General features: G+C 45.7%; 1 protein-coding gene across 1 annotated transcript in view; it reads left to right on the forward strand.

The window, feature by feature from the left end:
• LOC137540788 (tyrosine-protein kinase Srms-like) overlaps positions 1-26,762 on the forward strand; it is a 45,120-nt gene that overhangs the window by 16,772 nt on the left and 1,586 nt on the right. The window contains exons 2-7 of the mRNA XM_068261941.1: positions 5,473-5,585; positions 12,395-12,558; positions 16,873-17,029; positions 20,174-20,332; positions 24,597-24,778; positions 25,511-25,664. Of these exons, the coding sequence (XP_068118042.1) occupies positions 5,473-5,585; positions 12,395-12,558; positions 16,873-17,029; positions 20,174-20,332; positions 24,597-24,778; positions 25,511-25,664 (929 nt within the window). The remainder of the gene's footprint in view (positions 1-5,472; positions 5,586-12,394; positions 12,559-16,872; positions 17,030-20,173; positions 20,333-24,596; positions 24,779-25,510; positions 25,665-26,762) is intronic.

The raw sequence follows: 26,762 nt of genomic DNA on the forward strand, positions 1-26,762 counted from the left end.
CAAAGAACTTCAAAGAAACTTTACACTTGCCATACTTAGGTGATATTTGCCCACAAGCCCCTACACATTTTCAAACATGAATACATGAGGTTAAACCGCTGCACAGCTGTAGGTATTCAGGTGAAGCCTGTTTTTTTTCCCCGATTTCGCTCTGCTGCTGCCTGGGGGGTTTAAAAACTTGTCCCACCGGAGAAGGCTGCGGGTCCTATCAGATTCCATCATCCAGACTTGCAGGAGAACACAGGGGCTGTTTCTATTGGCTCCCTGCTCCTGTCTGTCACAGCCATTACTGCATCTGCTTGTGAGTCAGCTCCCAGCACAGTCTCCTCACACAGACTCCTCACTCTTTTCACCACTTGAAAGCAGACAGTATTGCTTTGTGGCTTTACCGCATGTTGTAGGCTTTATGAATTGACATTTACTGACATATGTTGAGGTATTTACCGCACAAGTCTGTAATTTACCTCACTGCTCGGTAATTTTAGCTTTTCATGCGGTAACAGCTTTTATGAATTGACATTTTCCTAAGTGATCGGTAAAGTCAGCTGTTTTCTGTATTACCAAATGCGGTAATGCTTTATGAAACAACCCCATTCTGTTTATAAAACCTTCCAGTCCCCTAAACACAGAGCCGGGCCGAGGCATAGGCTGGAGAGGCTCCAGCCTCAGGGCGCAGTGTAGGAGGGGGCGCATAATTCATTCAGCTGTCATTCCTAATTGTGTATGAAGCAGACAGAAATAAGAAAAGGGGATACATAGCAGTGACTGCAAGCCAGATAACTAGATATTAAGGTGTTGGGGAGGTTGTGGGCCCTGTGGCCCTCTTAGTCTAATAGCAATCAGTGTGTGACGGCTGGGGTGGTAGGGATGGAGGGGCGCACTTTGGTGTCTCAGCCTTGGGTGCTGGAGGACCTTGTCCCTGCTCTGCCTAAACATATTCCAGAAGGCCCATGTTTTGGAGTACGACTCCTCTCTGTATTGAGCTGTGTACATTAAGTCTTCCATATTCACAATTCTTTTTTTTTTTTATGACCATCACCACCCCTTTTAGAACTCTGAACTTGTTCTAGTATCTGAAACCTCGGCTGGCTGACATTGTGTTTTGCAAGAAAAAGATGATAAGGTAGAGATTGGTCGACAAAGTTTTTTTCTTATCGCATATTGATAGGCTGTCAGCCATTCTTTAACTCTTTGTACAAAAAGTTGTGCCAAACACAATGTCAGCCATTTGACGTTTCAGACACCAGTAAAAGTTCAGAGTCTTAAAGGGCATCTTGATTGCCATAAATAACTATTGTGGCGAGAAGCCTGGATTATTTAGAACCTAGAGGCCTAAATAGGGAGTTCCAAGTTAGGGCTGGTGCACTCCAAGAGCGCTTTTCAGGTCGCCAGCCTTTTGAAAAGGGCATGGCTACTGCAACCCTGTGAGGGTGTTCTCACAACAGCATTGGGATTTTTCTAAAATCCCAAATGTGCTGCATGTAACATTTTTTGGAGCAATTAAGCTTGAGTGAATGAGCAAAAATACTCATCCATTCAAAAATCACTTTACAAAATCGCTATCGCAAATCGCTAAGTGCCAGCGATTATAATTGCGATTTGGGTGTGCTGCGCTAGCCCTTATCCTGTTTTGATGATCTGATACTTGTGATGTAAAAGTAATCAGGGCCGGTTCAAGCCACAATGGGGCCCTGGGCTGGGACAAAATGAAATTGCCCCCCCCCCCCCTGCACTAAATTCACCCCCTGGGCACCGAAGCCAGCTAGCGGCAACACCCCTTCCCCCAGAACTCCCCCCTCAACTTTACTTTGCCCACTGGGGCCCCTGCCAAGTTTTGTCAGCATCGCAACTCACCTGCTGTCCTGGCCAGAGCTACCATAGAGGCAATCACCCCAGAGCCTGTAGGGGCCCCCAGGGTGTCTCCCCCCATCTTAACTGTTGCTCCCGGGGCCTCTGCAGAGTCTTTGGCAGAGTAGTGTCTCACCTGTGCAGGCAACCCCGGGGAGCACAGTTTAGTTGGGAGGCGATTGGGAGGGAGGGTCAGCAGCCGGCTCAGGGGTCCAGGAGGGAAATTTGGCTGCAACACAGAGCCCTTAATGCCGCTTTTTGGTTGGTAGTGTCTGTTGGGGGCCCCAGGTTAATTTTGCCCTGGGGTCCCATTGTTAATACAGCCAGCCCTGCTCCCGATGCACTGCTCCATCTGTTCTCCCCATCTTCGCACCTGCTGGCTGCCTCTTCTCAGTGACCCGGCACATTATGCGTAATGCCATGTGATGGGTCATGGAGAAGAGACAAGCAGCGGGAATGAAGACGAGGAGCATGGACCGAGCAGCGTGGCAGGATAGGCAAGTTGCTCTGCTGACAAAACTTTAGGTCAATTCGGCATCACGATTGGCAGGGGTTTCATAGACACCCGTGTTAACTTTCAGTAATCGGGTGCCCAGCCTATCATTAAAGGGAAGGTTCAGGGAGGGAGGTAAAAAAATTAAAATCAATATCCACTTACCTGGGGCTTCCTCCAGCCCGTAGCAGGCAGGAGAACTGCGCCTGCGCAGTACAGCCCGGCGGACGTCCGATGACGTCAGCGCGCCCCCGTGGGACGCAGAAGTCCCGGGCCTTGGAGCGCAGAAGAGCCCGACCTGGCAGCCGGCCTGGCCAGGTCAGGTCGGCCACCGGGAGCCTGCAGAGCGGCGGCGAGGGCACCTCCTGCCTGCCACGGGCTGGAGGAAGCCCCAGGTAAGTGGATATTGATTTTAATATTTTTATCCCCCTCCCTGAACCTTCCCTTTAACAATAACAACAATATAATTTCTATAGCGTTTTTCTTACATAGGACCTCAAAGCGCTTAGGCTCTCTCAAATTCAGTAATTGGTAGTAGGGTGAAGTATTCACACAACAAAAATTATATTTCTGCAAATGCCAAACTGAACAGGTGGGTTTTCAGTCTGGATTTTAACATGTCCAGAGATGGAGCTATCCTGATCTGCTGAGGTAAGGAGTTCCATAATGTAGGAGCAGCATGACAGAAGGCTCTGGGACCAAAAAGTTTGCAGGTGGACTCTGGGTATGACTAGATAATTTGTGGATCTGAGATTGCAGGGATTGCTACGAAACGGCACCATTTCTTTCACGTATCCAGGACCCAGATTATGAAGTGATTTAAATGTCAGTAGGCCGATCTTGAATAGGACCCTCCATTTTATAGGTAGCCAGTGAAGGGAGTGTAGGACTGGTGTTATGAGGCAGTGACGGGATTGGTTGGTAAACAATCTAGCAGCAGTATTCTGTATCAGCTGTAGGCGGTACAAGTCCTTTTTTGGAAGTCCAATGTAGAGAGCATTACAATAGACCAGTCGGGATGTAATGAAGGCATGGACTAAGGTTGGCAGATTTTCTAGGGGGATGAGGTGCTTGATTTTTGCGATGTTCTTCAGGTGAAAATAGGATGATTTCACTACAGCATAGATGTGAGTTCTGAAGTTTAGAGCCCGATCAATTAGAACTCCCAGGCTACACACATACTCAGAGCTGTGTAGATCTGTGCCTCCTATTGCCAGTGGTGAAGATTGCAGGTGAAGTTGTTTTGTTGTCATGCGCTGCCCTCCGATCAGAAGGACTTCAGTATTATCTGCATATAGTCTCAGCCAGTTGTCACTCATCCATTGCTGTAGTTCGCCTAAGCAGCGATTGTAGCTGGCATTAGGTACGGAGGTTAAGGTTAGGCACCTACAGTGGGAGTTAGGATTAGGCATTAGGTGTGTATGTGGGGGTAGGTTAGGCTCCTTTGGGAGGATTAGGATTAGGCATTAGGTGTGTGTGTGGGGGTAGGTTAGGCTCCTTTGGGAGGGTTAGGATTAGGCATTAGGTGTGTGTGTGTGTGTGTGTGGGGGGGGGGTTGTTAGGCTCCGTTGGGGGGGGGCTAGGGTTAGGCACCTATGGAGGGGGGCAAGGTTAGGCACCACAGGGTGGGATTAAGGTTAGACTCTTAAAGTGGAGGGTCAAGGCTAGGATAGGTGCCAGGTTGTGCATAGTAAAATATCTGTAATTTTAATTTACCAATATTTTACTGCTAGCGGCATCATCCGGCGGCATTGCAGTATGTACTCTGCTGGGGCCCCGGGGAGCAAGAGTCGGGGGAGATCTGGGGGGGGGGGGGCGGCCGTGCTTGGATGCCCTGGGGTAATTGCCCCCTTTATCTCTATGGTAGCGCCGGGTCTGGGAATACCCTTACATGTTTTTCATCTCATTAGAGCTGAAGAAGTTGCTCACTAAGGGTCTGAGCCCACTGACGCAGTTGTGTCCGCTTTTTAGTTACACATCAATGCTAGAGATGCTGAAAATCGGACAGAAGCGGATACAACTGCATTGGTGGGCTCAGGTTCTTAGAGTCACAAAATCTAGAGCACAAAACAGCTGAAGTCATTTCTTATTGGATATTTCATGACCTGGATAGATGTGACCCTTCACACCAACCAATTATATGTTTAAAGGATACCCGAAGTGACATGTGACACGATGCCTGAAAGAGTTAAATATCAGGTATGTAAGTGGCTCACTCAGTCCTGACTCAGACAGGAAGTGACTACAGTGTGACCCTCACTGATAAGATATTTCCCTTTTTATCTCTTTCTTGCTCTCAGAAACCATTTTCTGCCAGGAAAGTGTTTTATTGTTGGAATTTCTTATCAGTGAGGGTCACGCTGTAGTCACTTCCTGTCTGAGTCAGGACTGAGTCAGCCACTTACATACCTGATGTTTAACTCTTTAGGCAGAGAAAGAAAAAAAGGAACACCGCATAGTTATTTGTGTGCTAGGCACTGTACATACACATGTCTATCTCATGTCACATGTCACTTCGGGTAACCTTTAATGATTTTTCTACATTTGACAATTAAGAGTTCATCTATCATCACCTCCTTATGTCCTTATCAATGTCATTGTCCCATTAGAACTACTGCTGTTGATGACTCAAGGTCACCACTTTTGTGCACAGTATTACTAAACCTCTGTACATGTGTAAATGTGTAGCGGGCCATGCATGGGGAGTGGGAGTGGGTTGTGCTTGGTGGAGGACCTCTACAAAATATAATAAAATTACTAGGCAATACAAAAGCATGCATTTGAGAAGAGTTTAAGAGACGTCCCGAGAGAATTCTATTCCTGAGCTGACAAGACATGTGCGAACATTACAGATGCCTTTTTTAACCAAATCGTCATTATGATGCCAACCTGACCCATGTGAGTTATATTTGGGATATTCCTACACCCCCCCCCCCCCCCCCCCCCCCCCGGAAGCTTCTTGGTGCAGCCTCTGCCAGCAAGGTGAGCTGCATCAAACAGTTGTCCAGCCCCCCAGAGACTTCAGTGGAATGCTGGCTTGTAATTGGTGGAAGCATATTAGATTTATTCATCATGTACTCTATTCCCTGTTGCTGTGCTGCTGTCAGTAACTGCTATCTTCTTTTTCACAGATGGTTTATGGATATAGATAAAGCAGAGACAGAGAAGCTTCTCCTATCCGAACCAAACATAGATGGTTCTTTCCTTGTCCGACCTGGCAGAGATTTATCTTATTGTCTTTCAGGTAAGCAGACATGGGAAGGGAAGAGGAGGAGTAGCAGGAGGATCGGTGAGGTGGAGAGGAGGAGTAGCAGGAGGATGGGTGGGGGGTTGGAGAGTAAAAGTAGTGGAGGTAGAGGAGAAGTATAAGGGGAGTGGAACAGTGTGGGGGAAGTAGTGGAAAGGGGTGTGTGTGGGGGGGAGGGGGGAGTTTATGGTAGCAGGAGTATGGTAGTGTAGAGTAAAAGCAGTGGGAGAGTGTGAGGAGAATTAGGGGGTGGACTGGTGTGGAGTGTGGAGGGAGGAAAGGAAGTAGCAGGTGGGTGGAACAGCGTGGGATGAGGGAAGTAGTGGAAAGATGCGTTTGTGTGTAACATGTGTGTGTATGGGGGGAGGGGGGGGGTTAGCAGAAGTTAGGTAGGCAAGCATGGGGGTGTAGAGGAAAAGTAGCGAGAAGGTGTGTAGAGGGAACCGGGGAAAGCGTTTGTGGGGTGTAGAATAGAAGGTGTGAAGGGGAGGAGGAGGAGTAACTGCAGTGTTTGTGGGGTGTTGGTGGGGGGAGGGGCTTTAAAGGTAACCATACATCCTATCCTATGTTATTCTACTTCTGCTTATTCACCAATTGATCTCAATGATGTTGTGCCTTTATGCTCTGAAACCAAAAATCTGTTCTGCGTCAATCAAAATCATGTGAACAGTAGCCAATTCCTTTACGATCGACCAATATCTTCCATTCTGTCCGATCACATAAATTTGTCAATTCGACCAGATATCAGCCAAGTTCCATCGATTGAGTAGAATGAAAAATAACTGGTTCTCCCCCAATCCAATAAAATGATGGCATCAAATTACCAATTGTACAGCAAGTCTAGTAATGTACGGGCACCTTAAGGGACTTTTCCACTGCAGGGGATTGCGATCAAAACGCCAGTGATTTTTAAATCGCTATTTAACATAAGAATTGCTGTATTTTCCACTACCGCGTTTTGATATTCTGTGGAGCGCAGTCGCTTTCTGAAACGATTTTAAGTGCAGTTATGCAATGCAAATGAATATTGCGATTGAAAGAGCATAAATGCAATTGCAACATTTTTTTAGAGAAATTGCAATCACTGGCGTTTGTGATTTGCGATTGCTAGTGGAAAAGGGCTCTAACAGAGGAGTTGAAACATATGTAGATGTTATCAGCACAGCACTGCATGCTCCATACAGACAGGATGTGAGGTGGTCTGACTCTTGTATGATGTGACATCCTAGGCAAACCAAAGTCTTGCTCTGCGGTTCCTCGCTATAGTGACCACCAGCATCCTGTGGTCGCTGACTCAGTTGGACCACTGTTACAATGGTCTCACACGCCTGGGGACCAGGGAGAGCCCGATGACTAAACTCTCGTTTTTACTCAAGGGATCTGTGAGTGCAATAGATTACCGGTAATACATTGTTGATTTTAAACATACATGTTGTGCTATGAACTGTATTGTTTTGAGGAAAACTATCCACTATGGTACTAGCGTAGCTCCCAACTGTTCCTCTTTTGGAGGGACAGTCCCTCTTTGGGAACCAAATCCTTCTGTCCCTTTTTCCTACTCATTTGCCCTTCTTTCTTATTTTCCAATGTTAAATTGAAGGAAAACTCATGATGATAAATTGGACCAGTGTGGTTTGAATGATAAAACTTTTGATTCTGAATCCTTTGGGATATGCATGGTGAGGGGCGTGGTGGGGGTGTGGTAAGAGGTGTGGCAGGGGCATGTCAAAGTGTCCCTCTTCCTTTTCTCAAAAAGTTTGGAGGTACTGTATTTACTAATGAAGAAGTCTACTACATGGAGAAGTGTACTTGGCTTGGACTGATTATAAGATGAGGGGAGCCTAGGCAATGCCCCACAGACGTGTGAGTCCATTGTCACAGTGGTCCAACTGATGGTGGTTAGGGGTGGACTAACAATGTAACTATAGCCAGGAAGTGCTAATCAAGACTTGAATATTGTTTGCCCATGTGCAGTGCTAAAGGCTCACCTATCCGTCAACGAAACTCCTGGTCTGTCACAATCAAAGAGGGATCGATCTAATGATCGATGATCTAGCCAAACATTGATTGAGCTTACATTGCTCACTTTAAATGAATCCCGTGATGGGGGGGATAGAAAAAAAATATGCATACCTGGGGCTTCCTCCAGCCCCTTCAGGCTGATCGCTCCCTCGCTGTCCTCCTGCGCAAACTGGATTCTCTGCTATGTGGGCTGGTAGGTCTTCTAATTAGCGTGTATTGCGCATGTGCGGCCCGGCTGTGTGCGCGCTCCCATTGCGCTCCTGCCACTGGGAAGATTCCACATCTGCAGGGGTAGTAGATCGCTCCCAGTGGCGGGAGCGCACAGTTGGCCCGTGCATGCGCAGTACACCCTAATTAGAAGACCCACCGGGCCAAATAATGGAGGACCCAGGCAGTGCAGAAGGAGGATGGAGAGGGAGTGATCAGCCTGAAGAGGCGAGGAATCCCCAGGCATGTATAATTTTTTCTATCCCCATCTCAGGTACACTTTAGGCCTGAGACACACTGTGAGCGAAGCAGGTTAGTTCTGTGCGCGGCGCTGAGCGCCGAAGCTGGGCGCCGTCATGGCAGCAATGCTAGGCTGCGCACCCCACATAATGGTAATTCGGGACTCCGGCGGTTGCCAGACTCCGAATTACATCTCCCTCCGAGTTGCTACAACTCAGAGGGGGATAGTATTTAACGTCCCCTAGCGATGATGGGCAGATTCCACTAAGAACAAATCTCTCTCTGATCGAATCGGATTACAGAGAGATCCGACAGCTGCCCATACACCGCAAGGCCGATTCCCAATCTATTTCATGTTGAAATCGATCTTGAATTGGCCTTGTGAGGCCGCATCCAGCGCCGCTGACGCTGTCCCCCTAATGTTTAGTGTAGGGCTGCTCAAATCCGATCCGGATGAAATTCGGATAGTAGCTATCCAGATTTCTCCCAGTAAACCTTTGCGGGCTGGGCGGGGGGGTTTAATCTTACCTATCATTACGTCTTCTTCGTCCGTCCGTCGGCGCCTCCCACGATGTGCTCCAATCCAGCGTCACGTGACTAAAAACACTTCCTCCTTCCGGGTTGAAGGAGGAAGTGTATAGTCACGTGACGCCGGATTGGACTGCATTGTGGGAGGCACCGAGGGATGGACGAAGAAGACATCATGATAGGTAAGATTAAACCCCCCACCCAGCCCGCAAAGGTTTACTGGGAGAAATCCGGATAGCGACTATCCGAATTTCATTCGGATTGGATTTGAGCAGCCCTGGTTCAGTGCAGGGCTGCATCTTCAGTCCATACACGCGTCCCATGTGGTCGCTGGAGTAATGTGGGCACGTATATGATGTCACTCACCTGCCCACATGTACGCCTACAACCAAACAGGGCATGTGTATGGACAGAGGGCAGAGACAGCAGCGGACATGGACAGGTAATATATACAATGCACTGGGCACATTAAATATTAGGGGGGACAGTGTTGGGGGTTTTGTCACGTTCATCACTTGTCCCGATGTTGCTCACAGTTAACGTCGTGTGCATGACCGACCAAGAGGGTCCGACATTTTGCTCAGCCCGAAATTGGTTGCATCATCATTTGGGCATGCACTTCGTGGCATCGATTTGCATCCGATCGATAATAATTATCTAATCGGGTGGTCGTTTGACAACTCGCTAGATGTATGGCCACCATTAGTTTAAAGAGAAGATGAAAATGATCTCCTAGGTGAAAAAAATGAATCGCAGATGTTGAAACCCTTTATAGTAACATTGAGCATCATTTAGGGATCACAGCAGTTGAATATTTTCTCAAAACGAGGAGTAAACATCTCGAGGCACATAATCAGCTACTTGTTACCCTCCTTGAATTTATCCTCACACATAATGTCTTTTTGTTTGGGGGTCAGTTGTACCACCAGCTCAGGGGCAGCGCGATGGGGATGGCGTGTACCCCATCGTATGCCAACCTGTTCTTGGGCTGGTAGGAAGATTGTCACGTTTTCTCCGAGGATCTGGCCTTTTTCACATCCCACGTTTTGTATTGGGGCAGATTTATTGACGATGTGATCATACTGTGGGTTGGCCCCAAAAAATGTTTTTGAGGATTTTGTTGATATTCTTAACGTGAACCAAATTGGTATGCGTTTTACTCATGAAATCCAGACTGATTCAATTAACTTTCTGCATCTCAAAATATCCATCAAAGAATGTAAAATACAGACACAAATCTACCGTAAACCCACATCCACCAACGCCCTACTCAGATGGGAGAGCTTGCATCCTAGCTCCCTATGGAGGAGCATCCCAGTCGGGCCAGGACAAACTGTTCTACGGAGGAAGCTTTTGACAGAGAATGCCAACTCCTAACACATCGCTTCAAAAAGAGGGGTTTCCCCGACCAGGTGGTCAATAGATCATATGTACGGGCGAAGGGGACCCCTAGATCAGAAACTCTAGCAGACAAACAGTAAAATCACAGGAAAGAATTCAAGCTGGGAAAATAAAAGTGAGAATATAACACGACTGATAGGGACCTTCACCGGACAATAACATGCAGTTTTTGAGATCATTAGGCATTACTTGCCGATCCTTCATTAGGATAGGGATCTGGCCAAACATCTGCCTACAAATCCTGCTATTACATACAGAAGATCATCAAATCTCAGGGACATGTTAGTCCACAGTACATTCTCTCACATAACTACTCCTATCTATGCAGACGTGGCTACCCCCCAAACCAATGGGTTCCTTTAGATGTGTAAAATGTAAGGCGTGTACTTACATGCCTACAGTAAAACAATTCACACCTCTGTCCATCAATCATTTATTAACTGTGGCACACGGGGGTTGTATAAGGGGCCAGATCTCCATGCAATTTGTGGTATGTGGGTAAGACGACGACGCAACTCAAAGACCGGGTCCTCAAACATGTGGGTGACATCAAACATAAATGGGACACTCCTATTGCCCGACATATGAATGAGATGCATGTGGCAAATCATTTCAACATCTCATTTTGGGAAATACAATGCTGGAAGAGGGATTTTAGGGGTGGCAATTTCAACCAAAAGTTGACTCAGATTGAATCACAGTGGATTTTTCAGCTGGAAACGGTTACACCCAAGGGCCTGAATGAGGACTTTAATTTAGCCTGTTTTTTGTAACAACGACTTTGCACCGTATTTCATCGCTGGGAATCCATACCATATATAGACAATCCTGAATGAATCTGTGGTCATAGACCTGTCTAAATGTGTTTGAATGTTTGTGCCGATTTTGAATGTATGTGTGCACAATCGAACATGTTTATGTATGTGCATATCTACAGATTAGTCTTCTGATGCAATTCTCCCTACAAGAAGTTAGGTCATCTTTTTATTTGTATTCACTCCAGCCTGCATGAGGATTGGAATATTGTCCCCATATATATATATTGGATACAGTGGGCAATTTATTTGGATGGGGTTTTTCTCCCTCAGCATTTTACATTTCTCTTTAGGATTATTGCTATTCCCTGGTGTTGAATATTTTGGAGCAGGATGGTCAAAATAACCCCCTCAGAATTGACAGCCGCATTGGGTAACCATGGTTACACGGCATCTACCAATCATACGTATGGGTGGGTCTATTCAGAGGTTTGCCCCCAACTCGTCGCACCCACCCACTATGACAGTGGGCACGCGTATAACCCGTCTCATTGGCCACATCAATAGCCTTCACAACACGTGGATGGAAATACGCAATCACCCGACCCCACTCTCTAGCATTGGAACGCATGTTGCGTTCCACAGCCCGGCATACGTCCTATGTAGGACGGATATGATGCGCTCGCCCCTCCTTTCTCAGAGGCCACTCCCTGAAATCTAATACATACTCCAGGAGTGCAAATGGACATACCAGCAGCCATAATTTTTTCTTATAAGCTATACAGAGAGCGGAGCTGATGCTGAGGTGGTTCCGCTACATGTACGAGTATACTATAGCACCTAACCAGGTATGACCCAATATGGGGTGTGACCACTACCTTAATCTCCGCCCTCCCTCATAATCATCCAGCAGTATATATCCTGTACGACAGAGTGGAATGTGTATGTTGTATAGCACTTTGTATATAAATATAGCACCTTCTGAGGAAGCCGTTTAAGTGAACTGTGATCACATAAGGTTCATGTACAGCACTATGCACATTTTGTAGCACCCTTCTTTTGCCTCCTTTGTTACCTTCGGAAGTTTGTGGGGCCAGTACTCTGAGGTGTTTGCCAATAGTACCTGATTTTGGCCTGTGGAGCAAACACACTCTAACCCTGCAAACTTTCAGTGAATATGTCAACCCACCTGTGGGATAGCTACACCCCACTTGCTACATTAACACAAGTGGAGGGGGATGAGCCAGGACCCCCATAGGTGATATCGGGTTGTAGTCCCTACATTGGGCATTCACAGGAGATGAATCACTACTAGTGGCGTCTGTGCTATAGACTGATTTGTTTTTAATAATAAAGTGTATATGACTTTATATGTACCGATAGGGCACATCTTCTAGAGAACAGTGTTTGTATTTTCTTTCTTCGGTACCCCCCCTCCATTCGGTCAGTGTTTCATACTTTTAAGCCACCAACAAGCAAGAAAATATTCAAAATAATTTGGGGGGTACTTTTTCACCAACTTTTGGGTGCTTTTTTATTTGTAAAATGATGGAAGGTTAATTTAAAGAGAAGATGAATATTATCTCCTAGGAGAAAATTCAGGAGAAAAAGTTAATTGCATATGGGCCCTGGTGTCTTTTCTTCTCCTTCCAGTGCGGAAGAACAAGCAGGTCATTCACTACGACATCGAGAGAGACGTCACACAAGGGTTCTTCATTCACATAGGAAGATATTTCACCTGTGTCCACGATCTGGTTCTCTACCACCGCTACCACCTTGAAGATCACAAGTGCCTTCCGCTCGTACCATTTCTCAGTGTAAGATATGGAACACTCAACTGTATTGAGTATTGCTTGTGTGCAAAAAGGCAAGGTCACATGACCTCTACTATACCGTGGTGGGGTTCACAAAGTGTTTCTCATGAATTATTTCACCTTATTTATCACCATAACTGAAAAGGTGCCCATACATCTAACAATGATTGGCAGATCGACCAAGAGATAGATCTCTCTCTGATCAAAAATGATCAGAGAGAGATCTGTTGGCTGCCCATACAGCAGTGGCGTAGCTTGAGATCATAGCAAAAAAAACTTTCATGGGGCCCTCAGATGGAGGCACTGTTAACTGTTTAAGTTTCCTGGATGTAAAAGTTACGTCCAGGAGGCCATGTGCGCTCCCGCGTGTGAACGCGTGCTTTTGGCCGCAGATCGTTAGCCCAGGAATCAATCGAGACTTGGTGCCCGATGATGGATTCCTCTCCCCTGCAGAAAAAGCGACAGCTTCTCTCGAAAGCCTCGCTTTTTCTGCCTCTTGCGTTCCCCTACGTCACTCTAAGCGTACATGTTACGCTTAGAGTGACGTCATGTAAACAAACTCATGGCTGCCATCTTGTAGACAAAAAGTAAAACTACATCTAAATGTAAAACAAAATAAAAATACACATATATTTATATAAAAAATACTATTTCCATCCCACCCTCCCAAAAATACCCACATAAAATGTTTAATAAAAACAAAAATGACAATAATAATAAAAAAAAAACCACGTAAATATTTACATAAGGGTTTAAACGTTTTAAATATCAATGTAAAGAAGAAATATTTCTATTTTTTTTAAAGGGATACTGTAGGGGGGTCGGGGGAAAATGAGCTGAACTTACCCGGGGCTTCTAATGTTCCCCCGCAGACATCGTGTGTTGGCGCAGCCACTCACCGATGCTCCGGCCCCGCCTCCATGTTCACTTCTGGAATTTCTGACTTTAAAGTCAGAAAACCACTGCGCCTGCACGCCCGTGTCCTCGCTCCCGCTGATGTCACCAGGAGTGTACTGCGCAGACACAGACCATACTGGGCCTGCGCTGTGCGCTCTTGATGACATCAGCGGGATCGAGGACACGGCAACGCAGGCGCAGTGGTTTTCTGACTTTAAAGTCAGAAATTCCAGAAGTGAACCGGAGGCGGGGCTGGAGCATCGGTGAGTGGCTGCGCCAACACAGGATGTCTGCGGGGGACCATTAGAAGCCCCGGGTAAGTTCAACTCATTTTCCCCTGACCCCCCTACAGTATCCCTTTAAGTATAAGCTTGTAAATAGTGATGGATGCAAAACGGAAAAAATGCACTTTTATTTCCAAATAAAATATGGTCGCCATACATTGTGATAGGGACATCAGTTAAACGGTGTGATAACCGGGACAAATGGGCAAATACAATGGATTTTATTTATGGAGGCATGTATTGTTTTAAAACTATAATGGCAGAAAACTGAGAAATAATGAATTTTTTTCAGTTTTTTTTCTTATTCTTCCTGTTAAAATGCATTTACAGTAAAGTTGCTCTTAGCAAAATGTACCCCCAAAGAAAGCCTAATTGGTGGCTGAAAAAACAGATATAGATCAGTTCATTGTGATAAGTAGTGATAAAGTTATAGGCTAATGAATGGGAGGTGAACATTGCTCCGATGCAGAAAGTGAAAACATCTGAATGTGAAGTGATTAAGCAATGCCACCTGCCACTAGCCTATGGATATGAGTTAACTGGAGCTATTTACATTCTCATGCAATCAACACTGCACATAGTTCATTGGCACTGAGGCAAAGAAAGAGGGTGGGGAGACACAAAATGGTTAATGGTAAATACATGAAGTACCACCTGGGCCCCCTCTGCTCCTCACTCAGCTATCATTCTACTATTGTGTTTGAAGCAGAGAGATACATGGCAGTGACTGCAAGCCAGATAACTAGAGATTTAAAGAGACACTGAAGCGAAAAAAAAATATGATATAGTGAATTGGTTGTGTACTATGAATAATTACTAGAAGATTAGCAGCAAAGAAAATATTCTCATACTTTTATTTTCAGGTATATAGTGTTTTTTCTAACATTGCATCATTCTATAATATGTGCAGATTACACAACACTCAGCATTCAAAATGAGTCTTTCAGAGCAGTCTGTGAAGTAATGACCTCTCTTCTAGCAGAGGAAAAGCAAATAGTCCAGGAACAGTTGAGATAATAAAAGTCAGATAACAGCCCTCTCCACGACTAACTTAGTCGGAGAGCTTAATGGCTTGTTTGCATAGAGATAACAACTGGAGTTTCTCAACTCTTCCTGTACTGGAAACAATTACACTGATGTATCTGATCTTAATGTTTTATTTCTTAGCTGTGCTACACATACAAATCATAATATCATCATTTTTTTTTCGCTTCAGTGTCTCTTTAAGGTACATACACACGTCTGATTTTTCCAAACGACCGGTCGTTTGGACGTCAAATCGAGCAGGAGTACAAACAATCATTCGGCTGATAAGGCTGGTTTTGACGGATCCGCTTGGTGGATTCCTCAAAATCAGCCTTGTCAGTTGAACGACCATTTGTACGCACGCCCGAATTGACGTCCAAACGACCGGTCATTTGAAAAAAAATCAGACGTGTTTGTACCTTAACACAACAGCAGAGAAATGTGTGCATCAAACACCAAGCTAAAACCTGATGGATATGGGGCTTTGCAAATCTGGCCTAAATGGCTTAATCACGAGACATTGCTCATGCAAATTTGCATTTGCTTTCACATGCCATAATATGCAGGGTCTAAAACTAATACCACAAAACGATTGCCCTGCGGGGATTAGTTTGTGCAACATGTAGCACTATCCAGGGATGCCACGGGGAGCATCCACATTGTCCGGCCAGCGCCGGGAAGAGCCGCTCGCACCCGCCTCCCACAAAGTAGACACCTACCTTACCATGTGTATATTATACTCTGCCATATGAGCACAACTTGGGAGCAACACATGAAAGGGGAGTGAAGCATGAGCCGTTCCAAGCTTGTGGGGCTCAGGGGCGGCTCCCACGCAATGCACCCCGGGGGGGGGGGGCAGGACAGGCACAGACAGCTCGCTCTAGGGCTCTCACCACCCAGAGAAAGCCATCCACCACCTGCCTCCAAACAAATAGAAAGTGGCTACACAACAGCAGAGAAATGTGTGCATCAAACACCAAGCTAAAGCCTGATGTACATGGGGCTTTGCAAATCTGGCCTAATTGGCTTAATCACGGGGCACTGCTCGTGCAAATTTGCATTTGCTTTCGCATGCCATAATATGCAGGGTCTAAAACTAATACAGCAAAACGATTGCCCTGAAGGGATTAGGTTGTGCAACATTTAGCACTATCCAGGGACGCCACGGGGAGGCGCCGCATTGTCCCCATCAACCGGGGAGCCACAGGGCCCCGAGCCCTCACTGCTCGGGAACGCCACAGCACCCTGGAGGTGGAGGCTGGGGGGTGCAGGCGACCCCCCCCAAGCGAAGCTTCCTTTCAAATCCTAAAAAAAAAAGTAGGGAAGGAGAGGAGGTAGGAGTGCTGCTATGCATGGGAGAAAACCATTCAAGAAAGTTAGCTGGGGAGATGGTTGCAAAGAGGTATAAATCTGCAAAGCAGGAGATTCATATGTCCGGCTACTTGACGTCAATGCCCAGTATCGTAATCAAGCCTCCAGGCTGTGAGTTGAGTGCCTGATGTGGGAGTAGTAACTGACATAATTAGCTGATTGGATACTAGATAGGTTTATACTAGAGTAGCTAATTGGCTACAGATAGCAGGCGATGGAGGGGAGAGGTAAGGCTTAGGCGTTAGGTGGGGAGGGCTAGGAGGGGAGATTAATTTTAGGCATTAGGTGGGGGGTTCGTTTTTGAGTTTTCTTAATTGAATTCACCGATATTTTTACCATCAGCAACTCCTATGCACTCAACTTAGGCAGTAGTGGTGCTATGCATGATGTCCTGCTAGCTGGATTGGCCTAATCTGGCATTGCTGACCCAGCCCTGGTATTGTAGCTGACAGTCTGGTGTTACTGGCATTTGCTCATTGAAGGCTTGGTACTTCCAGGTTAGCGTTTACTCCCTATAAGCCTGAGGTCTCCAACAAGAAATACTGATCAGATAGAATAACTGACATAAGAAGACATGTGACTGTCCATATGATATCACAGCACACAGGACAAGGGACACCAATCCCAATTAACCAATTCCATTCCTGCATTACTATAAGGCAGAACGTTTATCGTGGTAACTCCTTCTCATACAGCTTATCTTTTCAACATATTTCCTTTGGCTATTTTGTCTTCATAGAGTCTAAGCAGCAGCGAGAACTGGGAAAGGCCCTCCTCAGATTTCACACTCGTGAGGAAAGTGAGTGACTTTGACATCAGCCACTACAGATTCACCCGCTGGGAGAGCAGCTGGAAAGAAGGAAGGAGGAAAGTCCTTGTCCACACCATGTCTAGAGGTCTGTAGCTGGCCGCCGTTAAAAGATTTTTTAAGAGCGGCTAAAATCACCACCACCATCAACTACCCTTCATCCTCCACGTAATGAAATCTGATTAGAGGAGAGATCTGTCAGCTGCCCATACACCACAGGCCGATCCCCCATCAATTTCATGCTAAAATTGTTCCGGAATCAGCCTCGTGATGCTGCATCCGGCTGCCCCGCTGATTTCCCCTAATGTTAAATGTCCCTCTGGTGCCCAGTGCATGTTATACATTACCAGTCTGCGGGCTCCGTTGACTCCGGCCTCTCTCTATTCTCCATACACACGTGCCACATGGTAGCCTAGTAATGTGGACTGGCCACATGTGTGACTTCTGACGCCACACACATGCTCTTACTAGGCAACCACGTGGCACGCGCATATGAAGAACAGAGCAAGCCCGGAGAGAAGAGGCCGCAGACAGGTAATGTATAACATGCACTGGGTACCAGGGGGACATGTAATATTAGGGGAAATCGACAAGGCGGTCAGATGCGGTGTCGCAAGGCCAATTCTGCATTGATTTCAGCATGAAATTGATCGGGAATAGGCCTGCGGTGTATGGGCAGCCAACAGATCTCTCTCTAATACAGAATAGCAGAGTGCGCACTGAAGGTCTTACCAGATCTTGCCGCCACGCTCCTCTCTCCTGGCTCCGGTCCTGCTGTCAGACGGCTCCTCTTCTTCTCCTGCAGCTGCCGATATCCAGGGACACTGTGGCCACCTGCTGCTATACAGCTCTGCTGGGTCTTCTGTACTCCTAGTGGTATACCTCCTGATTACTGTTGTGTTACTGTAGCCAGTGTTACTTGCAAATTTACAGCAAGTCATTTTTGCATTGAAAATGCCATTTTATTACTTTGAAAATTTCCGAAAAGTGGTAAAATAATTTTACCCTGAAAAAAATTGCTGAAAGAAATGCAAAAAGAAAAAAAAAAGGTCAAACTTATTGCAAAATGAATTTCGACGGCATTTTTGCTCGAAAGTCGAATTTTACATTATTTTCGCAAAAATGAATGTGAAAAGAATATCAGCATTTTCGCTCATCACTGATGGTAACGCCACAGTGCATGTGTGTCCCGGGGTCATGCATGAGATGATCCCATGCGTGCCGCTGGTGAACACAACAGTAATCAGGATGTGCACCACCACAAGTACAGAGGATCCAGTGGAGCTATATAGCGGCACGCCGCCGCAGTGTCCCTGGATATCGGCAGTTGCAGGAGAATAAAAGTTGCCTTACATCAGGACCAGAGCCAGATGGAGAAGAGCGCAGCAGCAGGATCAGGTAAAGTATTAAAGTGTTAGTGCAGTGTAGTGTAGTGCAGTGCAGTGTAGTGCTGTGTAGCTTACTTGGTAGGGCAGCAGGCAGTAGTGTAGTGTGTAGTGTAGTGTGTAGTGTAACTGGTGGGGGCAGCAGGGATTAGGGTAGTGTAGCTGGTCAGTGTAGTTTAGATAGAGTATCTTAGAGACAGTTTGGGGGAGGAGGGGTGTAAAATGCACCAGGTTTAGTATTAAACCTCCCCCCCCCCCCCCCTTATTTTTGCCTTCTAAACCTAGGTGCATCTTACAGTCCGGAAAGTCTCATTCTCATATGTCTAAAAATACGGTATATATCAGGCCACTGGATTTCCACATGGAAAGCAACACTGTCCTATTCCTGTCTCCAGAGATACATTTTAATTTTTTTTTTATGCTAAAAACATTTGGATTTGTTTTAGAAACAGTTTAAAATGCAATATGAACTATGAATCAATCACCTTTACTTTGCAAATCCAGCAGGTGGCGCATTCTTTCCCCAAGTATTTCAGGATCCTGCTTTTAGCCAGGTTGTAGCTTTGACACAAGTGCCCAGACTTGCTTTACTGAAAAGAGAAAAGAGATATTCTGATAATATTGTCTGAACTCTCCCGCAAACATAATTTGTTGCGCTCCATGTTGCATTCCTGCTCTCATATAGTGTACTTCCTTTTGCAACATGGAGGTCAGTGCACAGAGGTGGCAACAAGGTTGAGCTACCACCTCCCACTGCGGTGCACGCGTATGAAGATTCAGGTTCCAATTTTGTGAATTCCAAATACATCGTCAACACTAGTGTTTGCCTATACAGTCACCAACAAAGCACTCAATCAAGCCAGAAAAGCGTCATGATCGAATTTTAGGTTAAAAAAAAGCCAAATATCAAAAAAGTTGAAATGTAGAAATTTGGTATGAAAACCCAGAAAAGAGATTGAGTCCATTTATTGTTAGAAATATTGTTTTTCAACTAGAAGCAAAACCAGAAACTGAGCATATGAGGAGTAACTACATCAGAGTGTAAGCCTACTTGAAGAGGTAATAAGGCAAAGTTGAACTGAAAGTAAAGCAAGCAGAGGTCCGCAACTCCCAGTTGGTCAGAGAGATCCTCCATCACATCAAAGAACCAATAGCGAAGCTTGTAAGATCAAACAGGAGGAGCCATCTTTCAATGCTCTTAGCAACAATTCTAATTTGTTTATTATTTTTTCTTGGTGAAGTATTGCTAGAACAAAAATAATTTTGGAATTTTGTACATTATCATATGCCAAGTTTATACTGCCCAAGATTGTTTTATTATCTCCATTTTATACATGGAGCTTATAGGAAACACGTCATTTTAAACATGGTCCTACGAATTATATTTCTTCCCAGTTCCTTCTAACAATGCTGCCTTGTTTATTGATAGCAGGGAGATGTGGCAGTGCTTCCCAAGACATGCTGCATCTTAATGACTAGCAGCATAGATGTGCAGAGCCCAATTATAGGCAAGATACACAACTTCCATTCAAAACAGATGCACCAAAATTAACATAAGGGAGGATGTAAGCTTCCAGAAAGAGTTTGCATGCAGAGTGTTCCGTAGTAGACCCTTCCACCCCAATGAAGTCATCCTTCATGGAAGGGACCCTAACTTCTAATTACCAAACAAAGAGTGAACCTGGGGGCAGTTGGCCATAAAATGGTTTACACATTTTATTATTTTGGTTTAGGAGCGCTGCCAATTCTTCCCTGTCGTTTACTAATGGGCCATTGTTCCCCTGAGGTTGACTGAAGACCACATCACACCATGCGTTCTCATAAAACCCCTTCATTATATTCCACAGAATTTTTCACAAGGAATCATTTCATGAGTGGGATGGAGGTTCTGAAGACCCTGAGCCACAGGAACGTGGCTGAACTCTATGCACTGTGCACCACAGAGGATCCGGTCTACATCGTGACTGAATGCATGGAGAAAGGAGATCTGCAGAGCTTCCTGTGTGGTCAGTTCAATCACCCATATATTGCCTTTATGAAGATAACGTATTTTTCAGACCATGAAAATGCTCCTGACCATAGGATGCACCTAGTTTTAGAGGACAAAAAATATATATACTAAATTAATGTAATCAAGGTGCAGGAGTGTTTTGTTGATCTTCTTCCCTGAATTATCATGTTCCCTTGTGTACCCCGTTTCCCCCTTGTAACTTTAGTGTCCCCCTGTGTTCTGTCCTTCTGCGATCTCCTGTGTTCCAGCACCTTACTGTCTGTGTGCCTCTGTGAATTCCTATGTCCCTTTCTTTCCCCGGGGTCCTCCTCTTTCCCCCTCGAAACTCCCCCCTATCAAAGCTACAGTGTCTCCCACTGTGACTGCGAGGGGGCGGGGCAGGGGAGGACGACACGCCGCTGAGCAGGAAGGGGTGACCGTCGTGGCAGAACTAACACAATGTACCCAGCTTTACCATGGTCCTGTGTGCTGAGCTTGGAGCGGGTGATGAGCCGCAGAAACCAGCGGGACACCGGAGCTATGCGGAGGAGCCAGTAACTTCAAAGGCTTTCTTTTGATTGGCGCTGATGGTCTTGTGGGCGGGACTATGGCTCCGTCATTGGGTCAATTGCTGCACTCACTCTTCTCGGGGGGGGGGGGGGGGGGGAAGAGGAGGACACGGGACAAAAAGACATAGGAATTCACAAAGGCACACAGGGGGACAGAGGAAAATGCAAGAGGACATAGCTGGGCTGCAGGCTGCAGCTAATTTGGGAGCCTCTCTGCGTCTGCATAGATGTGGGGCCATATTCAGACCATAAGACGCACAGACTTTTTCTCCCCATCTTTGGAGGGGGCGGGGAGAAAAAATGCGCCTTATTGTCAGAAAAATACGGTAATTAGTTAGTAGGCATTAGAGAGCCAATCAATTCCAAAATTCTTCTGCAGTAAAACTAGCGGTCTTCAGCAGAAACTGTTATTGTGATTTCAAATTTTGGGGAGTTAACTACCCCAGCCACAAATCATGAACACACACACACAAAAAAAATGTTAGTCTGCCTTCATTCCCAAGAGGCATGTATGCGAAGCAGCTAGGGGGCCACATAAGTGAAGCCACAAAGTCTGCCCCACATACGTTAAGTATGGACACAGAGCCGTCCTGGGAGGCCCATGAGGTGGGGTGAGGAGGGTTCCTTAAGCGGCAGAAATGGTGGTGCGGCGTCCGCCTGCCCGTGGGGGGGGGGGTGCTGAGCTGGAGAAGGTAGCAGCCAGGAAGGAGAAGCAGCGGGCACAGTGGTGGGGAGGAGTGTCAGACCCCACCTCACCTGGGGCTCCCCTGTCTGAACTCCTCCTCCAGCTATGATCGCTACATTTAGGGCCGGCAGCGAGCGGGGAAGCAATATCTCACTTACTTCCTTGCGTTCCACTGCTCGCCTCGCCACTTCCTGCAATACCGCCCACTGTACTTCATGCAAGGAAGTAAGTGAGGAATGGCTTCCCCGCTCACTCGCCGGCTCTAAATTTAGCAATCATAGCTGATGGGGAGAGCGGACGGGGGAGCCCCAAGTGAGGGAGGGGGGGTCTGACTTACCTCCCCACCCGCTGTGTGCACTGCTCCCCCTTCCTGACTGCTACCCCCTCCAGGCTATCTATGGATTGGGGGGGGGGGGGGGCGTTATCCTCAAGTTTGTCTCAGGCAGCAAAGAGTCTAGATCTAGAACCGGCCCTGACACGGAGGCCCTCGTCTCCCACATGGCAATGTTATCACATTACTCCAGAATAACCATATCCCACAAATATAGCTATGCCCCTCCTCCGCAGTGATGCCACACATATTATACTATATTATACCATATATAGTGAGGATTGTAATCTGCTAATTGCAATTAATCAAAATTGTACAATTATGGCGACATATGACTAAGATTTTGCAATGTAACAGTTACTATTATTCAAGTTAAGGGCAATAGTGGGAACAAGTCAATTTTTTTTTTTATCAAAAAGACCTTTTAGTTTTTGAGAACATTGATTTTTAAAAATTCAAAGGAAAAATGTTTTTTAAACTTGGTTTTGCATACCAAAATGTCATATTACTGAGTTTAAAAAACATTTTTCATTTTGCTTAAAAAAATGTTGACTCGTTCCCATTAGCGTTGCTTGCAAATTTTTGCCTCAGCCATTTTCATATCGAAAATGCCATTTTCAACTTCAAAAATATATTCACGAAATTACATTCTTTTATTCTATATTCATGCAAATTCTGTGCATACCAATGAAGTTAATTTACATGAAATTGTATGCAATCAACGTCACGTTTGAACGTGGAAATTCAAAAATCCCATTTGCAAATCGCATTTCCAGAGCGAAAGAAGCATACATGCAGGCTGTTAACTTTCTGCAGACGGTCTGCGCATGAAAATTGCAGGCGACAGGCGATGCCATTGACTTGCATTACATGTGTGGCGATTGTGAATTTGTGTAAATGCAAACCGTATGAAAGATATTCTGTTGGAACCATTTTTACAGATCTTGTGGTCATCGCTAGTCATCATTAGTACCTTGCCGCTACTCATCAGGAAATAATAGAAAGACAATGGGCCTGATCCACTAAACTCCGATAAAGTTTCTGTGCACAGATAGCCAGTAGTCATGCCCCTGCAGGGAGGGGTAGGGTGTGCAGCCTTGTGCCGACACATTTCATACTCTAGCTCAGTGGTCCTCAAACTATGGCCCGTGGGCGGATTGCGGCCCACCGAGGCATTTTCACTGGCCCCCCAGTGCTGGAACCACCCATCCACATGCTGTAGAAGCCAGTGAGCAGTAATTCGCTGGCTTCCAATCCAATTCTACATCAGGTGACACTGCTGTCCAATTGGACGGCAGGTTGTCACCTGGGTATGTTTCAATGTCTGGTACACAAAGACGTTCTTTACGCGCTGCATGACTGAATGGCTGCTGCTGGGAGTTCTCCTCCGGGCATGATTGGTGGCAACCAATACCTAGATGCAATGTAATGTTTTTCAGCATCATTTTATGTATGTTCCGGCCCCCCAGCAATCTGAAGTATGTTGTTCTAGCTCTTGACCGAAAAGGTTTGGGGGGACCCCTGGTCTAGCATAACAGTCAGCAAGGCCAAGTTAGCACACAGAGAAGGTCAATAAGTTGCTTGTAAGGCCAGCTTGCACCAAGATTTAAATAGTACCAGGGGTGAATACATTCATAATTAATTTCATTTGTAACCATAATTACGTGTAATTTTGTGCCATCTTTAGCAGTTACCAGCAAAGACCCCAGACATGCTATTGTCACCAAAATTGCTAAGTATGTTAAAGTGGACCCAAATTAAAAATACAAGATTTCAGAAATAAAATCTATTTTCTAAATTATAATAATAAATAGCAGCCTTTTTTTAGCTGCATGATGACAAATATAAAATATTTTACATTTATTGGAGGAACCCCTCCCTTCCTTTCAAATTGCCAGGAAAAATCCGGCAAACTGGTGGAGTAGATGGTGTCTGGCAATGGAGGAATTGCTAATGGCTGCCACCTGTATAACCCTAGTTATGAAAAGAGAAAGGTGATAAGCATGCACTGAAATGCTCATAGGTTTGAAGGAGTGTTTATTTATCTTTGTATGTGTCAGAGTGGTGCAACTATATATTTTGAATAAAAAAAAATGTTTGGTTTGGGTCTGCTTTAAGGGGAATAGTGGAGCAAAAAAATCATAACTTAACTAACTTGTAACCATAATCAGGAACCATAATTTTATAATTAAGCATAATTTCATGCTGACTTTAGTGGTTAACAGCAAAGCCCCCCTCCTCCCCCCACAAAACTCTTGTGATTTCAAGAGTGACCCCCTGCCTGAAAGCTGTCTAACAGTTCCTAAATCTGGTTAAACCCCCTTAAAATTACCTCCACAAATTGTGGTACCTACAGAACAAGGGATCTTGTAAGGATTGTGAGGTATTTATGGCAAATAGATAAGACCCTTGGTTTACTTAACACTTACGTAGACTCAGGCTGGTTTCACACTGAATATTGGGGGTAGCAGTGCAATGCGACCCAGGGTGCCCCAGTGTAGCCCGTGCCTGAGGGCTAAGATAATTCCTAAATTTGGTTAAAACCCCTAAAGATTACCCCCACAAATTCTGGTACCTACAGAACCACAATTTGCCCTGTGCTGGACTTCTATGCCTAGCTATCACATTGTAGACCAGGCATATGATGTGCAGTCATCTGCAGCGAGCATTGCTCTAATCTGATCTCTGTGTTTAGGCGAAGAAGGTCATCGTCTATCAGAATCGGAGCTCCTGCACATCGCAGACCAGGTGCTGGTTGGCATGGCGTACCTGGAGGCGAAACGCGTGCTGCATCTCGACTTGTGCTGCCGCAACATCCTGGTCGGGAATGATCTCGTTTGCAAGATTTCCCAGTTTGGCTTCGCTATCCAGGAAAAGGTTTCACTTAAATTATTTATTAATACAATGCAAATTTAATATTTCTAATTTTCAATATTGTGCTGGTGCATTTCATAGAAATCGGAGGTTAGAAGTTAACCTCCCCTCTTGGCCGCAGGCAGCCCGAACTCAAAAACTTCAATTTCGATTACGAGTAGCTACCAAAGGACCAAGCCGCGGGCCAACCTCAATGTCTAGTTGCCAACTCCCTCCCTAATAAAGTTCCTTATTGACCACCCTCCCTCTCCCTATACAGTTCCTTGGTGTCTAGTGGTTCCCCTCCCACCCCTAAAACTTTTCCCTGGTGTCTAGTGACCCCCTCCACATACAGTTCCTGGTGTCTAGTGCTTTCTCCCTCCCTCCCCCATATGGCTTTCATGGTAGTCTAGAGTGGGCCAAACATAATGCAAAGTGGGGAAACCACTTGTTGGACAGATTTGATGGCTCTGCAGGCAAGATTTTGATATGTATGTTTGACATGTATGATCGAATACGTTAAGCCATAGACCCTGAACAATCATGCAGATCAGATGTTTGACTGAAGTTTGACTTGATTTGCCATATGCTCGTTTCAGGTGTTTGATTCAGATACCGCTGATGCATGAAAGATCAGCAGGACAGCCCAGGCAACTGGTATTAAGAGGAAGATACATATGGCAGCCTCCATATCCCTCACTTCAGATGTCCTTCAAGATAAAAAAACCCTCCTAAACAGAACTTTTACCCTCACAGGGCAAGCACGTCTGGCCTCCGGGTAAAAAGATGCTGGTGAAGTGGATGCCTCCAGAGGTTATAGAGCAGGGGGAGGTCTCCAGCAAGACGGATGTGTGGTCCTTCGGGATTCTCCTGTACGAGATCTTCTCTCTGGGACAAACCCCCTATAAAGGTAACCAAACTCTCCTGTTTACACGAGCACAGAATGACTTTCACGAAACAGGCAGAAATCGCTTAACGTCACTTTGCCTTCAAGTCCAAAAAACAGATCAGTGACATCAGCGTCCAATCCATAAAATAAAGGCACGCGGAAATTGGGCGCCCAGTAGTGCAGATATTAAAATATCAGTATTTAATACAAATATTTTACTATGAAGTGTAAAATATTGGTATTAAATACCAATATTTTACTATAGCTAAACCTAACCTTACTCTCACACAGATCGCTCCCTCTTCCAATGCCTAACCCTTAAATAGGAACTCCAGTAAAAATAATGTAATATAAAAGTGCTTCATTTTTACAATAATTATGCATACATGATTTAGTCAGTGTTTGCCCGTTGTAAAATCTTTTAAATCCCTGATTTACATTCTGACATTTATCACATGGTGACATTTTTACTGCTGGCAGGTGATGTAGCTGCTGCTTGCTGTTTTGGCAGTTGGAAACAGCTGTAAACAGCTATTTCCCACAATGCAGCAAGGTTCACAGACAGGAAACTGCCAGGAGTTCCATGGTCCTCAGAGTTTCTTGCGGGAGGGGTTTCACCACAATATCAGCCATACAGAGCCCCCTGATGATCCTTTTGTGTAAATGAATAGATTTCTCATGTAAAAGGGGGTATCAGCTACTGATTGGGATGAAGTTCAATTCTTGGTCACAGTTTCTCTTTAAAACCCCCTTCCTGTACAAACTACCAGCCTGACGTCTAACCCTTAACACCCCCTCCCCACAAAGTACCTTCCTGATGCCTAACCCTTAACCCGCCCCCCCCCCACACAAATTACCTCCCTAAACCTAACCCTTAACCCGCCCCCCACAAACTACCTCCCTGACACCTAACCCTTAATCTTACCGCCCCCCCCCAAACTATCTCCATGACACCTAACCCTTAACCGCCCCCCACAAACTACCTCCCTGAAACCTAACCCTTAACCTGCCCTGCACAAGCTACCTCCCTGATGCCTAACTCTTAACTCGCCCCGCACACACTACCTGCCTGACACCTAACCCTTAACCTGTCCCCCACAAACTACCTCCCTGATGCCT

The sequence above is a fragment of the Hyperolius riggenbachi genome, chromosome 12 (genome assembly GCF_040937935.1).
Source record: "Hyperolius riggenbachi isolate aHypRig1 chromosome 12, aHypRig1.pri, whole genome shotgun sequence".
Classification (NCBI taxonomy): Eukaryota; Metazoa; Chordata; class Amphibia; order Anura; family Hyperoliidae; genus Hyperolius; species Hyperolius riggenbachi.